Here is a 19964-nt window from a genome sequence, read left to right as displayed (position 1 = left end):
ATGCCTACCGCTCACGCCAGAAAAATGAGATCCAACGAGAGAGCTCTTGCCCCGTGCCCCCGTGATCCGTCACCTTCATCATCCGGCGCAACCATGGCGGCCCAATCGGCAGACTGGCCTTTGGCCAGTGAGAACAGTGACGCCACGCTCGGCCCGGCCGCTTTAGAACGACCCAAGACTCGCCGGAGCTACACCTCTCAGGCCGGACACCCCACTCCGGTGCTCCGTGACAGTCAGGCGCTCAATTCGCATCCGGTCCCGGAGTGGCAGTTCCACCGTCCCGCTTCTGCCCGGGACCAAGTCCGCGATGGACCCACAATTCCCGGAGCCTACGATTCGGTCACGACTCCTTCCGGCTCCGCAGCTCCTTCCCGGGCCGGGGAAACGGCCCGCCCACCTACTCGATTCGGAATGAAGCGATCCTTCAATTCCATGGGAAGTATCAGCTCCGAGTCTGCAGGCAGTGATGCCCCGATTGGCCCGCCTGTCCGCGAGACCAGCACCAACCGCATCATGAACGGCTTGGCCACCGGGTTCTCGCGTGGAGCCCAGGTCTTCAGCAGCGCCGGATCATTCTTCCCGTTCATGTCCGAGTCGCCCTCCAAGGCCAGAATTAGCGCCCCGTACGATTTCCGTCATGTCGCTAGCGCCGAGCACGGCGGAGGACCAATGGGCGGTGTTGACCCCGGTCCCGACCCTGACCCGGAAGCTACTCTGAACCAAACGCATCGTGTTCTCCTCGATGTGCGCACCGACAGTCGTATTAATAATCATACCTCTCTTCCGGTCGCGATGCCGAATGTCACTTCGCCTATTGATGAGTCTCAGTTCGATGCTGGTTATGGCCATGGATCTAGCCGCAACAGCTTCAATCCCTTCTCGTCACAGACAGTCACTCCAGCAACTGTTCAAGTCCGTCGACCTGACCAACCCCCGCAGCTCAGCGCCAGCGTGCCTGCAAGATGCCTAGCCTCGATATCTGTCATACCATCAAAACTCTCTTCATCTCCTTGGGCATCGCTCTTTCGGTCTCTATTTTGGCAGTTTGTATCACATCCTTCTCAACTGTGTCTGCCATCACAAGCATCCTCCTTCACAGCAATGAGAGTAAGGTCATCTCACACCAAGAGGCAGTCTGGATCGCCTTGTCCGTGACCTTGTGCTTTACCTCCATGACCGCAGTCGCAATCACTTATGCTCGCCGCGTCAGCTCTCGGGTTATGGCAAACCACCTCTACGGCCAGCGAGAGGAAGAGATAGGGGAGATGAGGGACATCATTAGACACAGCATTTCTACTCCCACACGCGTCCACAACAGCGACCCCGCCATTGAACTTGACGACATGGCCCAGCGCCGCACTTCAGAGGCTGCTGCTGCAGATCAGAACGAGAGAGCTCTCCGTCTCTCAGGTGGCATCACGACCCCTGAGCCAGTTCATATCCGCCAGAGCAGCAGAATCGTCGCCCAGGGCCTCACCAATCTCGCCGCACCTCCCAACTCGACCCAAAGCAAGCGTGCTAGTGGCATTTTCGACGCCGAGTCGGTCCGGACCGCGCTCTGCGCACAAAGCGTAATTGAGGCTAGACGTGTTGCTGCTGCTCCCATGCGAGCCAACGGTACCCCCATCGGCGTCGCCCGTAGTGACTCCCTCATCCGTTCTATTGCCCGTCGCCGGGGAGTTGATACCCGACGTGATCAACAGCAAGAGGCTGCCCCTTCCGATGATAAAAACCGAGCTGAGGATCGCAACCGCTCCCATAGCGCGGAGTCGGATAACACCGTGCGCACCTACGAGTCAACGAACACCGAGGCCCCTATGATCATCGTCGGTCTCTCTCGTGAGATTGAGTCCTCCCACTCGCCCCAGCTGTCTGAGCAGTCCAAGGATGCAGAGCCCCTGGCTTCGTCGTCGGACAACCTAGTTTCTGCTAGAATCCCTCACTCGGTCGCTGTTCCCGACTTGTCGTCTGGGACCAAACTCCCTGCTATGCCCGCCGTCGACACCAACTCGACTCTGGCCTCTCTGATCAGCTCCTACGCCGACGATAGCGAGAGAGCTCCGACCGCCCGAGGTGCTTCCGGTGCTCCGTACACCACAGCCTACAACAGCGCCCCGCGCCCTCAAGAGGCTCTGGGTTCTCACCCGGTCCCGCGGTCGGTAAGCAGCAATAATCCCTACAGACGCCTGATGGAGCTTCCCCGACCGCCGCAACAGATCGTGACAGAGGTTGGCACCCCTGATTCACAGAAGAGCACGGAGCGATTCCCGGAGTACGTCGACCCTGGCGTCGCCCAAGACAACGATAACGCTTACACGGACACGTCCGGTCGTCGCCGACGTATGACCACGATCAAAGAGCGTGGCGAGCCTATGCTCGCTTGAATCATTTGATCGCTCTGATCATTCTCATCTACCCCCGTTTCTTCTACTTCAAAGGAGGCTTTCGCATCTAGGAAACGCGAACCTTCCATCTGATTTCCTTGCATACGACGAAGAGATACCCGCCCTTGGCATTCACCTGCTTTTTCGATCGATCTTCTTCTTTCCCTTCATTTCAGGCGATTCGCGTTGGTTGTCTCTCCTTCAGTTTGTTATTCTCTGCGAAACATGCGCGGCGGGCAGCACTGGGTGGCAACGTTGAGCAACAACTCGCAACATTCAGTATGAGCTATACGAGATATGGTTCCTACTTGATACACGACAAGTTCAACGTTGATTTGATCGATGAGATCTCTATCTTTGCCCCAACCCTTGCATGTCGCCCCCTATTACCTGGCCACGAAACGCATACTGGCCTCTTTGGAGTCTGTTTCTTTTCGCCCGCATACGATGGATGTTGCTAAGGACGAAACGAGCATTTCAGTGATCTTTTCTACCAAGAGAAGATAGCCTGAGAAACCCTCAGCAGTGAACCATGATCACTGCATGAACTCGCGACTCTACGATTGCAGCGAAGCTCGAGGAGTTTTCACGAAGATGACGGCGAAGAACGATTTCCCTTGCAACGATGCTTTTGCGCAAAGACGAACCTTATGACCGCGGCGACACGATTCTCAATGACATTGTACGACTAGAGGAAACACCCAAGCACTTTCGACATCTTTCGTGAAGGGGGAAAAAAGGCCCACCAACGAGAGCAAAATGAGCAATCAACCTTTTCGCTTACAGTCCTCCTCCCTTCCGCAGCTTCTTCCCTCTTTGCGATTGATCTTCCCCCTTCGAGGTGGATCTCCGTTTTCACCCTCTCACGCTCTCCTTCGTTCTCACACAGGCTGCACGGTTGGGACATCAAGTCCATTACTTCTGCCCGAGACGAGGAGGAATTGGGTTGACAACGGATCCGGATTTGGGAGGAATGGCAGACAGTGGTTATTCATTTGCGATTGAGTTATTTCTTGGTTTCTTCACAAGGCACACGACACGGGTTGGGCAGAAAGGCGGAGTAATATGGTGGTGGTGGTGGTGGTACGACGGCGGTGGTACGGGGGTCCGCAAAGCTCTTCACGATACGATAACGTTAATACATGACGTTTGTGCCTCATCTCCATGTCTTATGTGAAATTCCCCGTCCAGAAATGTGATATGTAATATTACGTGGCTGTAGAAAATGCCCCTTTTAAGCTCTAGTAAGTTCCATCATTACATTAGATAGCTCGAGCAGCGCGAGCCCGGTTCTCACGGTTTCGCCTCTCCTTGAGCGCCGTCTTCCTCCGCTTCTTCCATTTGCGGTTCAGATCTCCTCGGTTCTCCCAGAAGAAATTCTGGAAGTCGGTAGCCGGTGTGGCCTTCGACGGGCCAGCACTCGTCGCAGCCCCAGCCATGGCCATATCTCCGTCCGCATCTTCTGCATCCTCTCCGTCGGCCTCGGCTTCGTCCTCATCTTCTTCGGCGAGATCATCCTCTTGGGTAGACCAGGGAAGATAGGAGCGACTTGGATGGGCAGTATCAGGCGTCGGCGCCGCGCTCCGAACATTCCTGAACTCAAAGTCTTGCTTGCTGTACGGGGTCATGGGGATTTGAGCGGGCGGGCCAGCCTCAGCCTCGTCCTCAATATCATCATCGTTGTTGAAGAAGCTGAAAGGTTGAGTGTCGGCTGCCGCGCCGTTCTCGTTTTCTCCCTGATTACGCTTGTACAAAGCCTCGAGTGGATGCACGGTCTTTCCAGATGCGGGCGTTATCGGCGGTGGGATCTTGATCGTGAGGCTGGTCATTGAACTGGATGACTTCGGGCGGGATGAATCGAGTTTGGTCCCCGAAGCGGGACTGCTGGCACCCTCGGTCTCAATTCGAAGGTTTTTGGCAGGTGTCCGAACCTTGGAAGGGCTTGTTTCCGTGTCAGATTCCGATTCGGAGTCGGAATCCGAAGAACCACTGCTGCTAGTCTCATCTTCCTGGTCCTGTACGGGTACTTCTGACTTGGCCTCCTGTTTCTTGGCGACCTTCTGTGGCTTTGTTGGTTCCTCGGCCTCGGAGTCCGAGGAGCCTTCACTGCTGCTTGTGTCATCCTCGTCGTCGGAAGCGGCCGGCACTGTGTGCTTCGATTCTTTGGTGTTCGTTGGCTTCGGGGCCTCTTCCGCATCAGACTCGGAGGATGAGCCACTTCTGCTCGTCTCGTCGTCTTCTACCGGGGTAGGCGTTGGCGCAGGCGGGGGTATTCGACTTCTTTGCTTTAGGCGACTTAGGCAATCGAGACTTTGGCTTGGGCAACTCGGGGACTTTTGTGACCTTCAACGGTTCGACCACAGTGCCGGTGCCATCAACCCAACCCTTGCCCTCCTCAAATGTGAGGGGTTCCGACTTTTTCGTCTCGTCTACTGTAGATCGCAAGAACGAAGGGTACTTGGTCGATCGCTCGAACTCGTGGACGACAACCTCGCGATCGCTTTTTCTCTTCTTCCGCTTGTGTGAGCTCTCCCCTTCCTCCTCGCCCTCGGTAGGCTTTTTGGCGCTGGGAAGCTCGGGCAGCTTTTGCTTGAAAAGGCATTCGGAGCCGTCGGTGTACTTGGACTTGACGGCGGTTCGCTTCTCCTTCTTGTCTTTCTTTTCCTTCTTTTCTTTCTTTTCCTTCTTCTCCTTGGCGCTCCTGTTCATGTCCTTGTCCTTCCTCTTCTCTTTGATCATCTCGCCCTCCGAGACTGTCCAGCCTCGCTTGATCTTGCGATCGCTCAGTGCGACGCCGTCGACCACCTCGGGTTCTCCTCGCTTCCGCTTCTTCTCCTTCTTCTCCTTCTTGTGGCTCTTCTTCGGCTTGGCATCCTCCTCGGCGACGACGCCCGTGGGCGGCGGAATGGACTCCGGCCTGGCTTGTTCGACGCGCATCTTGTGGCCTCGCAGGGTGGCGCCGTGGAACTTCTTCTTCAGCTTCTCCGCTTCGGCCAGGGGAACCTCGACGAAGCCGTAGCACCTTTCGGGGAAAGCCTCGAGGGTGTGGTAGGAGATGTTGCGGGTAAGCGGTCGAACGGCCGACGATATGACAAGGCGCGTCAGTTCGGGGTCCAGAGGTGCGATATGCAGGCGCGTGTAGCCGTCCTTGTCGGCGACGAACGGGACGGACTTGGAGGTAGACTTCTCAGTGCCTATCGCCATTGGGATGGCAGGGCCAAGTCAGAGTCAGACAGCAACCGAGCCAGAGTATACGCGATGCACGCCTCTCGTCTTCGTTTTCTTCTCCTGGCGGCTAAATTTGTTGGAGAGAGCAGCTGGGTGGGTTCCATTTTTATTTTTCTGCTGCTTCCCAAGCCAGCCCCGCTGTTTGTCTCGGTGAGAGGGCGGGAGCGCACGGATCTTCACCGACGGTTAGACTGGACAGACTGGACAGACTGGATTTCTAAAAGCTTCCTTATCTGATCGCCGTCATGGAATAGGATTGTGACTGTCCCTTCTCCTCCATGTTTCTCATCCCAACGAGTGTCAACTGGACATAGACTATCATCCGAAAGATTCAAGGTTTCTGGGTCTTGTTGCCTCTTATTTTAAAGTTTCTTCCTACTGCTCACCATGGCGCCCAAACTCCCTCCCCTGCCTTTTGTCCGCACCGTATGTTCGCGATCCACCGCATAATAGTCGTGCTCACAGCCGTTGGTTTCCATGTCTAATCCCCCATAGGTTCTCAAGAGCTTCATGTCGGAATCGGGCCTCGAGCCAAGGTAATTGACAACGCAGCACCGCCTCGCTCGGCTCCCCTCCGTACCCAAAGCTGATCAATCGCTGCAGACTGTTTGGGCCTCACGTAAGATCCATAGCTCGCTCAGTAGAATACGAGGTATGGTCGGCGCTAATGGACGGTAGCTCCGAATCACCAACGCGGTACCCGGCAAAGTCGACTTTGAACTGGATATCACCAAGGACCACACGGTAGGTGTGCAAGTGCTAGACCGATGGTGCCTACTGACTTTCCATAACTCAAGAACCGGCTGAAGATCATCCATGGCGGCACCATCGCCAGCATGGTCGATCTTGGTGGCTCACTTGCTGTCGCTTCCATGGGCCTGTTCGCCACGGGCGTCTCAACGGACCTCAATGGTCAGTCAGTCCCTACTTCTTTTGTTCCTTACCTCTGGTCTACGTCTACCCATAGCATATGCTCCGTAACAGCCCCGGTCGCTAAAAATAGGCGCAGTGACCTACTTGAGTGGTGGAGGTAAAGTCGGCGATAAGATCCAGGCGACCGCTTCATGCGACAAAAGTACGACAACACACCCATTCCATTTGCCCCCCCCAATTGATTGGAGATGCGCATGCTCATATGGACGCAGTGGGAAAGACGCTCGCGTACACCTCTGTTATTTTCCAAAACGCCAAAGGAGAGCTTGCTGCGCGCGGCAGCCACACAAAGTATGTTCACCCTTATCAATGTGCAGTTTTGGCCGGGCTGGCTTGTACTTGTACTAAGACGCGGTGGCCGCTGCTAGGTACGTGACCCAGGCCTGGAAGAGTCAGACGGGCGAACCGTTTACTACACCGGACGGCAGTGAAGCCTGAGGGGGAAAAAGCAAGGTGACATGGATTGATTGATTGGCACCAGTCCTCAATAAAGCGGAAAAACAAGCAGCTGCGCCCTATCGACTGACCTTACGTCAACGTATTGTAAGATTACGGGTCCAGCGGCCGTAAATTAAAGATCTCCGCTTGACAATTGAGCCTCCTTTGACGGGAGCCAAATAAGGGTCCGTCCAGCCTGGCAGAAAGCGCCCCTGAATCCCAAAGGTCCCGCCGAGCGTCACGTGACTCAACAAACATACATCACGGACACCTTTTCCTTTGCTGCCAAGTTGCAAGACCGGTTTCAGGAATCTCTTTTCCACGTCTTCGCACACCATCCCACTCCCATAATGGCACCTCGCACCACGGGATTCTGCTTCCCTGGGCCCGTTGTGCGGGATGTCTACCTCATCCAGCTCCTCGCCTCCTGGGCCATCCGCAGCTCCGAATTCAGTCTGGTGCTCTTCCTCGCCGGCACCTTCCCGGGCACCCTGTTGTATGTCTCCATCCACGGCATTGGCCGGTCGCTGGCGGCCGTCCTCCTCGGGCCCTGGGTCGGCGCCTTCGTCGATAGGCAGGACCGCCTCCGCGCCATGCACCGGGCCGTCTTCTGCCAGCGCGCCTCTGTCGTGCTGTCCTGCGCCCTGATGCTCATGGTCCGCCGCATGCAGCACTCCTTAACCGAGGCCCACGGCTTGACTCTGCACGTCTGCCTGTGCCTGTTCTTCGCCCTGGCGTGTGTCGAGAAGGTCGCGGCCATGGCCAACTTCGTGGCCTGGGAAAGGGATTGGGTCGTCGTAGTGGCCGAAGCGCACGGGCTCCGGCGGCAGAATTTCAACGCCTCGCTCCGTCGGGTCGACCTCGGCTGCAAGCTGTTCGCACCCTCGCTCGTCGGCTTCTTGGATACGTACTGGTCCCAGCTGGCCATGTGTGTCGTCTTGATCTGGAACGTGTGCTCCATCGCCGTCGAGTTCTGGGCCACGAGACGAGTGTACAGCAGGACGCCGCAGTTGGCCCACAAATCGTCATCGTCTACGTCGTCCTCGTCTTCGACATCGACCACGACAGAAAAGCTGGAGGACGAGAAGGAACTGTTGGCTTTCTCGCAGTCTCTTCTGGCTGAACCAAGTGCATCTACCCCCACGCCGGCGGCGCCCGTGCTTTTCTCGTTAACACCGTGGCGAGAGTATGTCAGGTCGCCCGTCTTTCTCGCTTCCTTTTCAGGTTGTATTCTCTATTTCACTGTTCTTTACTTCGGTGGTCAGATTATCAGCTATCTCTTTAGCCTCGGCTTTACCTCAATGGAGGTCACGATGCTGCGAATGGCGTCGGTCCTGTCCGAGCTCGGCGGGACCTGGATGGCGCCGATCATGATGGACAAGGTCGGCCCGGCGCGAGCGGGTTTGTTCTTCCTCTTCTGGCAGGTGGTCTGCTTGGCCATCTTCGCCGGGCCCGTCATCACTCACGGCATCACCACGAAATTCGTCGGGCTGGCGCTCGCCCTCGGCATCACCTTCAAGCGGTTGGGGCTCTGGGGTACAGACCTCTCCATACAGTACATGGTACAAGCCGTATGTCCCCCCTCTCGCATTCCGACAATCCATCATTTTGGGGGACACCTCACAACTCTAGGTGACTTGTTTTGATATGCGCTTGTTGGCTAATTGCGAGATTCTAGACTACGCCGCCTCAATCGCGCGCCGTGCTCTCGACCACCGAGGTAGCCTGCCAGCAGCTCTTCGAACTGTTCGCCTGTGTTACTACCACCATATTCTCCCGTCCTGACCAGTTCCTTTACCCTGTATTGATCAGCTACTCAATGATCATAGTAGCCACCGCCTGCTATTCTCTTTTTGTGTGGAAGATGAAGTACAACCGACATCACGCGATGATACCCAACGACAACTCGTAAATGTTTCTCATATTTATTTGCAGTATAGACTATAGACTTTCCATGTTTCCACAAGCGTCCGATAATGCCAACCACATGAAGAAAGGCCATTGTCTTCGTCCACCTAGTGCGCATGTAGCTCATCATCGGAACGCAATGGCTTGTGTGCATCCGAGCTCAAAGGATCAGGGGGGTATTGTGCAGAGTAGCATGCCCTTTCCCCCGAAAAGCCTCTTGTGAACTGTCTCTTTATGTCGCTGTGATAGCCAAACCCATCCACGAACCGCTCATAGCTGGCCGCGAGTCTATAAGAGTCGGCGGTCGGCTGATCCAAATCGAAAGCCACACATCTTAGCATCACAGTCAAGACCATCAACACTTTACTACTAGAAACAACTACCTGAACACTAGGTCAGTATTTTGCCACTTTCTATACAATGGCATAACAAACCGGTATCCCTCCACCAGACCTAGTCCAACCTCCACCAGGCTTCGCGACAAACCAAAACGCTCTAGGCCACAGGGTATTCCAACCTTACCTATACCATAACTTTGCTCAGCCCGCTGGGGGAGATGCGTATGGTGCTTTGGCCTTGGTCGAGGGGATTTGGGCGTGGAGTTCCCAATACGGATTCGAGGTGCTCAGGGACAGCCAGTGGTACTATGTCGACGAAGAAATCAGAGAGGTCAGGTCCCGGCCTGCCCGCGGCAGATGGATCGAGTGGGGCCCGGAAGGACGATACTGGGTCGAAGAGGGCACAGGCGCATTCCTCCGAGGCGTGTCGGGACCTGAAAACTTTGTGGATGTCAATGGCCAGCGGCTTCCCGTTGGTCATATCCGCGTCGACGAATATGGGCATCGTATGTATCTGAACGGGGACAGAAGCTGGTCGTTCATTGGCGGGGCTGGCGGGTTTCTGCAAGTGCTGGACAACCCGGACGGCACCTTTGACATGGCCGACGTAACAGGCCCCGATGCGCCCCTCCCCACCGCCCCTGAACAGCAACTGCCTGTCCGATTGGCTCCCATAGACTACACCGATCCTATCATGCTGTGGCAGGGGCTGCAGGCGATCATGGGGCCGAACCCACCGCAGCCGGGGCACGTCGAGGGCGGAGTCGCCAACCCGCTCGATCCCAACGGAGGCTACGGGGCCGCCATTCCCGGAGACCCGAGCTCGCTTCCCGGGCGATCCGCGAATGAAGAACCCGGCGTGGACACGGGTTGATAACTGGCTCGCGCAGGCGTTCCCGCTGAACCGCTACCCGGCCGCGGGCACCCTGGACCAGAGGCTGAGGCACCTCGAGGCCTTCATGGAGCGGCTGCCGCCGCCCGAGCTCAAGTTCGTGCACACGGAGGACGAGAAGAAGAGCTTGTGGGTTTCCGCGCAGATAGACATCTTGGTTCCTTGCGCCTGGCTCTGGTCGGGTTCGCAGTCGGCACAAACCACCTGGGCCAATGGTAAAATGCCATACGGTATTAACGTCCCTAATGGGACGGCGGTGAAAGATTTGAGCTTACTTCCCCGGGAGGACCTCGCGAGAAACACGCTGCTGGGGATCATCCAGCAGCGTATGGGTGAAGTCGGACTGGCTCAGCTCCAAAATGGGGAGAGAAGACCATACTTTGCGTGGTCCTGGAACACTGCGTCGCAGCAGGACAAGAACGCCAACCCGAGCGTGGCCCTCACGGATGACCAAGAGCGGTGGTACTGGAACGTGGAGCCGCAGGGCTACTACACGCCGACTGAGCCGCCATTCGAGATGAACCGAGACGTGGGGATGTACAAATTCACCATCACCTCCCCGGCCTACTCGACGACTCAGACGGATGACTGGTACGCGGAGCCGATTCTCATGTTCACCACGCTGCAGGACCGGCTCCAGTGGTGTCCCGCCTCGAAATACTTCAACACGCGCGTCGAGGTGGGGCCGGCGAAGGGCAGGCACTTCTCCACGCAGCAGCTGCGCAACATGGCGAGCTTCTGGTACGCGTGCGAGCCGTACCTCTCCTCGCTCTTCGCCAACACCGCCACGGCCGAACCGACCCACGGCCGCTGCCGCGTCGCCTGGGGCGAGCCCCCCAGACCGGACCAACTGGCTCTGCCGGCTCGCCGAGAACGGGTCCAAGTTCCCGGCCTACCCGATGCTGGAGTCTCTGAAGTGCCCGGAGCCTACACAGTCAGAAGACGACCTGGCCAACAACGGGCCGGACGAGCCCGGCATCTACGACGAGGCGGAGGCCCGTCTCGTCGCCCGCGGCACGACCGTCGTGCACAACGGCGTCGCGCCCGCCAACACCTTCTTCAGCTGCCAACCGACGGACTGGGACGGCAACACGACGGGCCAGCGCGCGAACCTGTGGCGCCTGCGGCGGCACGAAGTCATCGACCGGATCCAGCGCGCGGCGTCGTCGCCGGCCGTCGCGCTCATGATGTCAGTGGGCGCGCACCCGCGCACGCCGACGCACGGGTACCTGGACCTGGCCAACTACGCCGCGCCCGCGCTGGGCGCGGACCCGCCGGGCCCCAAGCGCAGCGTCTGCGTGCGGATGGCGCCCGCGACGCTGCACGGCGGCGACATCAGCGCCTGGATGTTCATCGTGGCCGGCGTCTTCTCGCAGGCCGCGCACCGCGACTGGGCGACGCTGTGCCAGCTGATGCCGCCCGCCTTCGAGCTCGTGCGCGAGGGCGGGCAGCAGCAGAACCCCGACATCGAGGCCCCGCGCGTCCCGTTCGGCAGCCAGACGCGGTACTCGGCCAAGTTTGACGTCTTCGACCTGCTGCGCAAGCTCGGCAACGTCCCGCATCTGATCCGCTATATTGAGCTTGAGATGCTCAACGGATTTGACGGCGACGGCCACATTTTCAGTCATAGTGCCAGGCCGGCGAAGAAACCGGATCCTTAGGTCACGTTAGGTAAGGTGTAGAAAACGCAGCAAGTAGGCGTTGCCCCAAGCTGTCCAGGGTGCTTTTCACGTTATGATCAAGGTGGGATGGTTCTGAGGTAAGTGTAGAAACGTGATAGAACTGGAAGGCATCATTCGTGGTATTGTAAAGAAAGGTAGGACTGTAAAAGCGATCTAGTATATAAATTCGAACACAAGACACGCTATAGGACGCTCAACGAAGCACCTAATAAGCACCGACTGTGAATCAAGTTTCCCCCCTTTTTTTAATTTTTTGTAGCAGCTCTACGTACTGGGGCACGATGGTTTCAACCATCTCCTCGAGCCCCTTGAGCTTGATCCCGAACGTCTCCTCCGTCTTGCGCGAGGCGAAACGGATCCGCGGCTTGGTCGGGAAGTCGCCCTGGTTGGGCAGCAGCCCGCTCTCGACGTGCGCCGGCCACTTGGCCGCCACCGAGCGCTTGGCGTCGTTCCACACGACGTCGACGCTGATGCAGAAGTTGGCGACGCCCCGGTCGGGCCCCGACGCCGGCGTCCTCACCTTGCCGGCCGGGTCGAGGGACTCGAGGCAGATCTCCGTCAGGTCGTCCACGTGCACGGCTCCGCCCACGCAGAGGGGTCCCTGGGGGTCCGAGGCCCGGCCCACGACGGGGGCCAGCAGCATGGAATTGCTGGTCCCCATCAGGTCCGCGGTCGTGCGCGCGAGCGGGTGGCGGCCCACGACGTAGGCCGGCGCCAAGTTAACCAGGTCGAAGCCGAGGGGGTCCCCTCGGCCTGCTTGCTGCTCATCCAGTCGAGGCTGCTGCGCAGCGCCGCAGTCTTCGCCGCGCAGTATGCGATGAGTAGGTTGGGGAACGGGGGCGAGATATAGTCGTTGAGCGTGTCCTCGTTGGGATAAATTTCCTGGCCCTCGGCGGGCACCCAGGTCGGGCCCATGACGTCGGCGTTGGCGAAGGCGATCAAGGACGCGAGCACGACGACACGCTTCACAGTGGCGCCGCCCGCCGTCCGCACGCTCTCGAGCATGTTCAGGGTGCATGCGATGGCCGGATCGATCATCTCGGCCTGCTGGCGGTCCGCCGGAAGATCGGCGAAGGGCAGCGGCGACGCGCAGTGCAGGATGCAGTCGGTGCCGCGGACTGCCTCGTCCAGGGCGCCGGGGAGGGTCAGGTCGGGCACGATGAAGTATGCGCAGTGAGGCTTGCCCTCGGCGGGCTCGTTCGAGAACCCATGGCTGGCAACGAAATCCTTGACGATTTCACCCTTGGACTGGCTCCGGACCACCACATGGGCCGAGTAGCCCTTCTTGAGGGCCTCGAGAAGGAAGATGGAGCCGAGGAAGCCCGTCGCTCCAGTGATGAAAACCGTTCCTTTGGACATTATATCGAGCAAGTTGATTTATAGAGATGCACTGCAGGTGGCCCACAGACGCTCTGATGTCTGGGTCCCCGTCCTCTCTACTTATATAAGAAATATTCACGTATATCATAGTAATTGCCGGGGCTGACCAACCCCCGCAAACGGGCCTAATTTCGGATAGTCCCTGGTTTTATGCGTTGTTCGTATACATGGCGGATATCTGGCTCAGCGCAATTGGTGGGAAGAGTGTCTAGTTCGCTTGTGGATGGGTCCCGACGACATGGTTGGAAAAGGTAAACTCAGGTCTGGACATGGATGGGCAAGAGCTCCTGTGCATACATAGTAAGCGTTTTATGGGCTGTCAAGTGTGTGGTTCGCAACTGTGGTCCTTGGCGTGGTTGATAGCTTCTTGTGATTTGTGTCTCTCATGGTTCCAGGAGTCCTGAAGCGCATGTCCGCCGGTGCAAGCGATCGTTCATTGGCTGAAAGGGTTGCGGTGGTTCAGTTTACCTCATAGGCTGCGGCAGTCAGCAACATGTGCGAGTCCTACGAAACGAGCAAATCGGTGTGGCCGAGTGATATCATAACCTGCGCAGATAAACGTGAAGCTAGATGGCAGACGTTGGGTCACTTTGAGAAAAGCCGTCAGACGAAGAGGCCTCGAGGCCGACATACGAAGAGCGCGGGCAAGAGCAGAGTAAGCAAAGTTAAGTACGCAGAATGGGTCTCAAATGAGAAAATGTATTGGGTATCCCAAGGAGTGACTAGCATCAACCGCCCGTCGTCTCGCTCCTGCACAAAACAGTAACAGGACGTTGTTTTTCTGAAATTTCCGATAACCTTATCACATAGACCGGCCCCTAATCGCACTAGAAGTCATAGCGTCCCATCGTGACCGATAAAGCGTAAACCCGTCGTGGTGTGGCCGCCAAAAGTGTTTGTTGATAGATTGGAATCGAAGTGTTTTGATATGCAACGAAGCAATCAGATTGTCGATGGCTTATTTGCCGCAGCCGGAGCAAGAGCAGTCAGCGCCGCAGTTGCCTATGAAGATGAATTTTGTCAGTCGCAGTTCCTACTATAGGTAGAATTGAACCCCCCAAACCGGTGAAAGCCGGAATAGGCGGGGTAATCGCCAGCCAGTAGCGGGGTATGGTGTTTTTTGGCGTCCAGGGAGGGGGACTTACAGCTGGAAGCGCCGGAGCATCCGCAGTCACCCTTCATTTTGATGGTTGGTTTGGTTGGTGGTGAAGGTCTTGAAAGACGTTGAAGATGGTTGGTTATTGAGGATTGAGTCTTGAGTCTTGATGATCTTGTTGGTTTTGGGAAAAAAGATACGGGCAGAGCGAAGGGTTGGACAAGACCCTTATATAGGCAATAGGGACATACCTGGGACCCCCATCTCAGCGCATTCCGGCGGACCACGCCACGCAGGGCTCCTCCTCTGATTGGCCGGCAACGCTGTACTGCTGCGCTCTTTTCGCGTGAAATGTGCACAATGCATGCACCATTTCTGCGTACAACCCAATTGAGGGGGTGGTCAACCGGTCTCAGGTCCCTTTGCTAGCACACCTGGCCCTCTCTGGCCTCTCCGCTTTGACACTAACAGGCCTGCTGATGGGCAATGGCTGTTTGAAAGGCCGCTGCAACTTCCCTAGTGCCGCACGCGGATCCCGAGCCATCCCCCCCACCGCTCATGACCTGGCTTAGCCACCTGGACAAAGTCTGGACAAAGAGGAAAAGAGACGGTCAAGCGCATATCGTGGGGCTGCTTGCCATTATCCGTTGCACGCACAAACACCGCCGCCACATTCTTCGCTTGCGCTACCAATACTTCATCTAATCGTACATACAGTAGGGATGTTGCTGGGCGCGGCCTTTTTGCGTGAACCTCAGCCTCTCATCTGAACCCTGAGACCCTTTTCTTTGTCCCTACCGAATTGGCTGTGACGCCATACACGTAGCCTCTCGTGACCTTGTTCGTGGATCAACGTTCAACGCGAAACAACCTTGGAAGTTCCCTTGGAGATCCTATTCCAGGTTCTGAGAGCGCCCATTGCGCAATCATTTATTGCCATCAGTCACGCCGTGAGGTAATAAGACCAGGCAACTGGAACGAGGGGATGTCACTGCCGAGCCCACCATGAAGATGCTAGATCGGCTCTTCGACTACGACTATTCGCCGCTATCCCACATGAGCGAGTGATATCCCATACCAGGAGCCCCCCGCGCTACACGGACGATGTCATCTGGTGGGTGAGACGCATGCACATCTTCCCCCAAGTGGCCATTGACGTATGCCCAAGAGTCTTGGGCCAAACAACTTCGAGCCTTATCGATCTCACTCATTCCAGCCACAAGATATGTTTTCATACCTCGGTTCTTCTGCGTCCCTATGCAGAACTTGGCTTGGCCTACAGCAGATGGAGGTCTCATCTCTTATGAGGGGTCCTTTTCAGCATGTATTCTCGGCAGGCACGCTCAAAGGAGGCTCGTTGCCCGTCACCGGATATCCATCCTCATGCGTGATATTTGCCCACTACGATCAAAATCCAGGGCAACCCCCGATGCCGATTCTCCGCCGTCTTGGGAACTGTGGATCTGAGGCAGCCGAAAGCGCCTCGTATCTCCGGTCTATGAAGAAGCCCTGAATCACTGTCGACAAGCAGACAGGGTCCTAATCATGTTATGGTCAGAGTATGTGCACAGATTGGAACCACCCATTGCAGTCCACATCGGCTAGAAGTTATCGAGATCTATCGAGATCATTCTCTACGAGCCCCTGTAAGTAAACCTCTAGCGCCGGGGTGGCACTGTTAGGGGACCTACCGGCACAACATTCTGCCCCGTTTTGTCTTGCCCGGCAGCGGACAGGAGGAGATTAGTTGTTGGACCCAGCCATTTCTAGATCCTTCCACGCCAAGCCACATTGACATCTGTCAGGTGTTTCTCGATACGCGCATGTACTACTTCGTGCGTACTACCTACTACCATACAGGCCCGCCGCACTCTCTAGGCCCTTCCGTCGAATCAGACGCTTGTTCAAGCCCAGATCCTGGTTACCATACATCTCAGATCTGTCTCATAAGAGATCTTCAGTGCGGGTCCTGATCCTGTACGCCGTACCAATGCGTGCAATTTGATGTTGATAGTAATGGGAAAGGTGACTGGCATATATGGCAGGCTTTGACTGAGTGCCAGTGGCTAGGAACGTGGGCAGCATTATGGAAGGATGGCCACGTTACCGACAGCTTGGATCGTCTGCACCGGGCATCAGTCTATGGAGTTGCTCAAGCGCCAGTCTATCTACATCCATACAAATCTTCTACCATATCGGCCCCGTTCGACGCGCTACATTTGAAACTGTACATCGAGGCCAATGATAAGATCGACCCTCCGACGAATCAGCCGTGACCCCTTGTTCCGTGCGCTGACACTTGGCAAGGAGACTTCGCTTCACTGGTTTAAAGAATGATAGGCTCCCCGTCGCCTCACTCATGCATACTCTATACATAACTCGAATCTTGCGAACATCATCGTAAGCCAAGTGATAGTAAATCGCGCTTCAAATGGGGTACAGTAAAAGGCGACAACCCCCGAGCCAGCCCGGTATCTCTCGTGGGACGCGAAGATCGTATAACAGTAAGTTCAAGCAGCACCTACCTAGCAACATACTGCTCGTAGTGAGGTAGTCTCTTCGCTTCTTGGTTTTCTGAAGCCTATGTATATAATGTCACTGAGGCTACTTCGGCAAGATTTGAGTCCTTGGGGGCAAAACCTCGCTAGGCAATACATCAGTAGATGGTCAATCGTGGTTCATCGGCGTTGATGTTAATTTACTCCATTACCATTATCTGGGCAATGTAGTTGGTTTCTAATCGGCTGGAGCAACGTGCGTTTAAACGAAACGTTGTCATTCACTCTTCTTCCTCGGGTATCCAACTGAGGTCTTCACACTTTCCTTGTTTCCTTTCCGTCTTTGCCTTCTTGTTGCTATCGGGATACATGTCCGATACGAACACGAGTTCATCCCCGCCATGCTCCAGAGCTTCGCCATCTTTTCGTTCTAGGTCAAACCTCCTCATCTCAATGAGCACGACAAACATCGACTCCGCTCCGCCGCATACATCCACGGCGAAAGTCAGGCCGCCGAACGTGCAAGTCTGATCTGGGCCAAAGTCGGCGGCCTGGAGTATATGCATCGGGGCGACCGGTGCCCCCCGATTCGGCGGCAGCGACGGCGGCCTCGTCGGATCGTCAGCGGCATCTTTACCGTCGCCGTCGCCTTTGACTTCGGGCCGGTGCTCGCAGTATCTGCACTCGACCTTGATTAACCCCTGGAATGGACAGTGGTCCGCATCATCATCAGGAGCTGCTCCTTCCGCGTCCGCTGAATCCGGCGGGGAACCCTCTTTCTTCTTCGCCGCGGCCGTCTTGCTGACGTGCGGCGACCGCTTCCTCTTGCGACTCAACTTCTTGCTGACCCGTTTGATCAGAGCCTCGAGCTTGTCGTGGAACTCGGCCCACGAGATGTCCAGGCAGAGCTCTTGCCGCCTCTCCATCTTCTCATACTCGTCATCGCCGAACTCCTGATACGTCCGTCGGCGTGAAGAAGAAGAAGAAGGGCCATAGTCCCGAGTCCCGGTCGGGGCGGATGCCGAAGCAGACCCCTTTGCCCGTCGCCTGGGCTGGACACGTGTAGGCTGCTTCTGCGCTGTGCTCGATGTAGCAGCGGCAGCAGGTAACGACTCGGTCTCCTTCTCAGAGACCTTGTTCTTCTCCGTTCTTTTCTTCTTGTCGTATTCCTCGATTGTTTCTATTTCCAGTGAATAGTACACCAGGCACTCTTGCAGGAAGTGGTTTTTGCAGTACGCCTGACAAGGCGTCGGTGGCCAAACGCGCCTCTGTTTTAGATTCCATTCCGATGTTGGCGAAATAAGCAATCCGCTCTCGGCTACCGTTGCGAGTCCTCCATACAGATCCGACGGCCTTCGCGGTTTACGCTTGTCGGTTTCTGACAACATGGATGGAGAAAGTACAACAACTACAATGGGTTCTCGATGGGAATACGATCCCATTCAAAGGATACGAGTGCACTGGAGTAAATGCTGCTGTGTATGTTTTTCGTATTTCCTATATGAACGTAAGTAAATATCATGTGATAGCCCACCGCCTTTGCAGTTGGTTCTTGTTCTTCATCATCGGTGAACGGTCGAGTGCTGCTCTTTGTGGTTATGGTTTGGCAAAGATTGGCCGCATTGTTGCAGGACAAAGAACAATGCCTTGGGCTTCCCGGAACTGCCACTCGTGGCTACAAGCCGAAATGAGAAGAGCATCAATGGATTAGCAAGCACAATTGGTGTACTTTGATGTCCCAATGTAGTATATTCATTTTCTCACACCCAGGAGATATTGCGGCTGGGTCTTTGGTGGACGAAAGCTTGAGCAAACCTCAGATGGCGCTGCTCTACGGTTTCCGTCGCCCGTCATTCTAGCGAGAGCGGTTGACTGAATGACGAAGCTAGGATCGCGCACCTCCGTGGTGAAGGGTATCATGTTTGAATCCAAGGGAGAGAAGGGCGCCTACGAAGTATCGTGGGATCCGACCATCGGTGTTGATATTAGTCACTATACCTGTTGTCCTTCCACTTCTATATCCGTCGGACAAGCCGAGACGAAAACATGTTGAGGATCGTTGCCAGTATGGAAGGGCCGAATGAAAAAGGATACCTTAGCTCTCTCGCCGGATGCCTACCCTCGAGACCTGGATGACGACGCGTTGAGGTAAGATTGCGAACCCCATGTATGCGAAACCGAAAGCCTCATCGTCAGCAGCCGTAATTTGGAAGGTCCAGAAGCCCCGGTGGTATGAGTAACAGTAGTCATCTTTGCGTCAAGGCGTTTGGACGCCATTCTGGATGCTGAGAGCCAGCTCCGTCCATCGGATATGTCCATGGCACCAGAATCGGGCGATTGTGAGCTAGGTGGCCCAGCGACAAGTGGAAATTTGCTCAGTGCGGTGCTGCAATCAATAGATCTGGCCCTACGTCGGCCATATGAAGATATGATTGGAATCAATCTGCGTCCACGTTCCCGACAAGCATGGAGGGTCAAGTTCGAGATTAGATGTATATGACTGTGTCGGAGCTTGGAGCCTTCTAGGCGGAGCCATGATCTGATATCATCTCGCTTGACCGGGCCCGAGCTCATGGTCAGCATGCAACTTGTGTCGGACTTTGCTCATGTTCGCTGACATGAAGATTGTCGAAGATAGGTACGGCGCTGGATGCCCTGTCCTGTGCGTGGCTGATATTGCCCCGAGCAGTCCGGTGGCCAGGAACACAAAGCCATGCGTGTTAGCGTCTCTCGGGGCTGACTTCGCATGGCCTCAGCATTTAGCCAGGCCCTGCAGATTGGACATGAGTCAAGCTGGCGCGTTGATTGGCCTTGCATCATGCATAACATGCCATTGTCCCCCAGCTTTTCGGCCCATTTTTAGCAGACCCCTGCTGCCGGTTGTCATCAACACATGAATAACCCATCGAAAAGGAGACAAGCTCGGGCCACATGTATGTCTGGATATTTGCAAACAGCTCTTCGGCTACTTGGACCAGTACCGTTTTGAATGTGAGCGTCGGTCGGGACTTCTAGGAGCATTCTCGAGAAATCTCTGCCAAGTTCTGCTCCGTTTCGCCAATGACGGTGCGCAAAGTCGGACGCAGATACAACGAGGTATCGAACCATGACGTTGCGCTCGTGGGACTCTGTTCTGTGGGCTACCCCGCATTGTCGGCCAAGTGGAGGGTCGGCGTTGATTGGATGG

At 56.1% G+C, this 19964-nt stretch overlaps 6 protein-coding genes across 6 annotated transcripts; 3 read left to right on the top strand and 3 right to left on the bottom strand.

Annotated features, from left to right (window-relative positions):
• On the top strand, positions 1-2384 carry PG986_012778 (uncharacterized protein; the record flags this gene model as incomplete). The annotated part of the gene is made up of 2 exons (XM_066849000.1): positions 1-1043; positions 1100-2384. 2 exons carry the CDS (start codon positions 1-3, stop codon positions 2382-2384), a joined length of 2328 nt encoding a protein of 775 aa, XP_066695696.1.
• A 1262-nt stretch (positions 2385-3646) lies between these two features.
• On the bottom strand, positions 3647-5588 carry PG986_012777 (MFS transporter; the record flags this gene model as incomplete). Its single annotated transcript, XM_066848999.1, has 2 exons — positions 3647-4669; positions 4728-5588. 2 exons carry the CDS (start codon positions 5586-5588, stop codon positions 3647-3649), a joined length of 1884 nt encoding a protein of 627 aa, XP_066695695.1.
• A 411-nt stretch (positions 5589-5999) lies between these two features.
• On the top strand, positions 6000-6983 carry PG986_012776 (uncharacterized protein; the record flags this gene model as incomplete). The annotated part of the gene is made up of 8 exons (XM_066848998.1): positions 6000-6038; positions 6108-6148; positions 6216-6231; positions 6291-6356; positions 6410-6524; positions 6622-6687; positions 6758-6836; positions 6914-6983. 8 exons carry the CDS (start codon positions 6000-6002, stop codon positions 6981-6983), a joined length of 492 nt encoding a protein of 163 aa, XP_066695694.1.
• Positions 6984-7333: 350 nt separating this feature from the next.
• Positions 7334-11782, top strand: PG986_012775 (iron transporter; the record flags this gene model as incomplete). Its single annotated transcript, XM_066848997.1, has 4 exons — positions 7334-8554; positions 9513-9992; positions 10045-10938; positions 10994-11782. 4 exons carry the CDS (start codon positions 7334-7336, stop codon positions 11780-11782), a joined length of 3384 nt encoding a protein of 1127 aa, XP_066695693.1.
• A 77-nt stretch (positions 11783-11859) lies between these two features.
• On the bottom strand, positions 11860-13162 carry PG986_012774 (uncharacterized protein; the record flags this gene model as incomplete). The annotated part of the gene is made up of 3 exons (XM_066848996.1): positions 11860-11875; positions 12076-12453; positions 12504-13162. 3 exons carry the CDS (start codon positions 13160-13162, stop codon positions 11860-11862), a joined length of 1053 nt encoding a protein of 350 aa, XP_066695692.1.
• Positions 13163-17058: 3896 nt separating this feature from the next.
• On the bottom strand, positions 17059-18165 carry PG986_012773 (uncharacterized protein; the record flags this gene model as incomplete). Its single annotated transcript, XM_066848995.1, has 1 exon — positions 17059-18165. One exon carries the CDS (start codon positions 18163-18165, stop codon positions 17059-17061), a length of 1107 nt encoding a protein of 368 aa, XP_066695691.1.
• Positions 18166-19964: the final 1799 nt, after the last annotated feature.

Source organism: Apiospora aurea (genome assembly GCF_038362705.1).
Source record: "Apiospora aurea strain CBS 24483 chromosome Unknown utg000008l_segment0_segment0, whole genome shotgun sequence".
NCBI classification, from domain to species: domain Eukaryota; kingdom Fungi; phylum Ascomycota; class Sordariomycetes; order Amphisphaeriales; family Apiosporaceae; genus Apiospora; species Apiospora aurea.
This window is presented reverse-complemented; position numbering and strand designations above follow the sequence as displayed.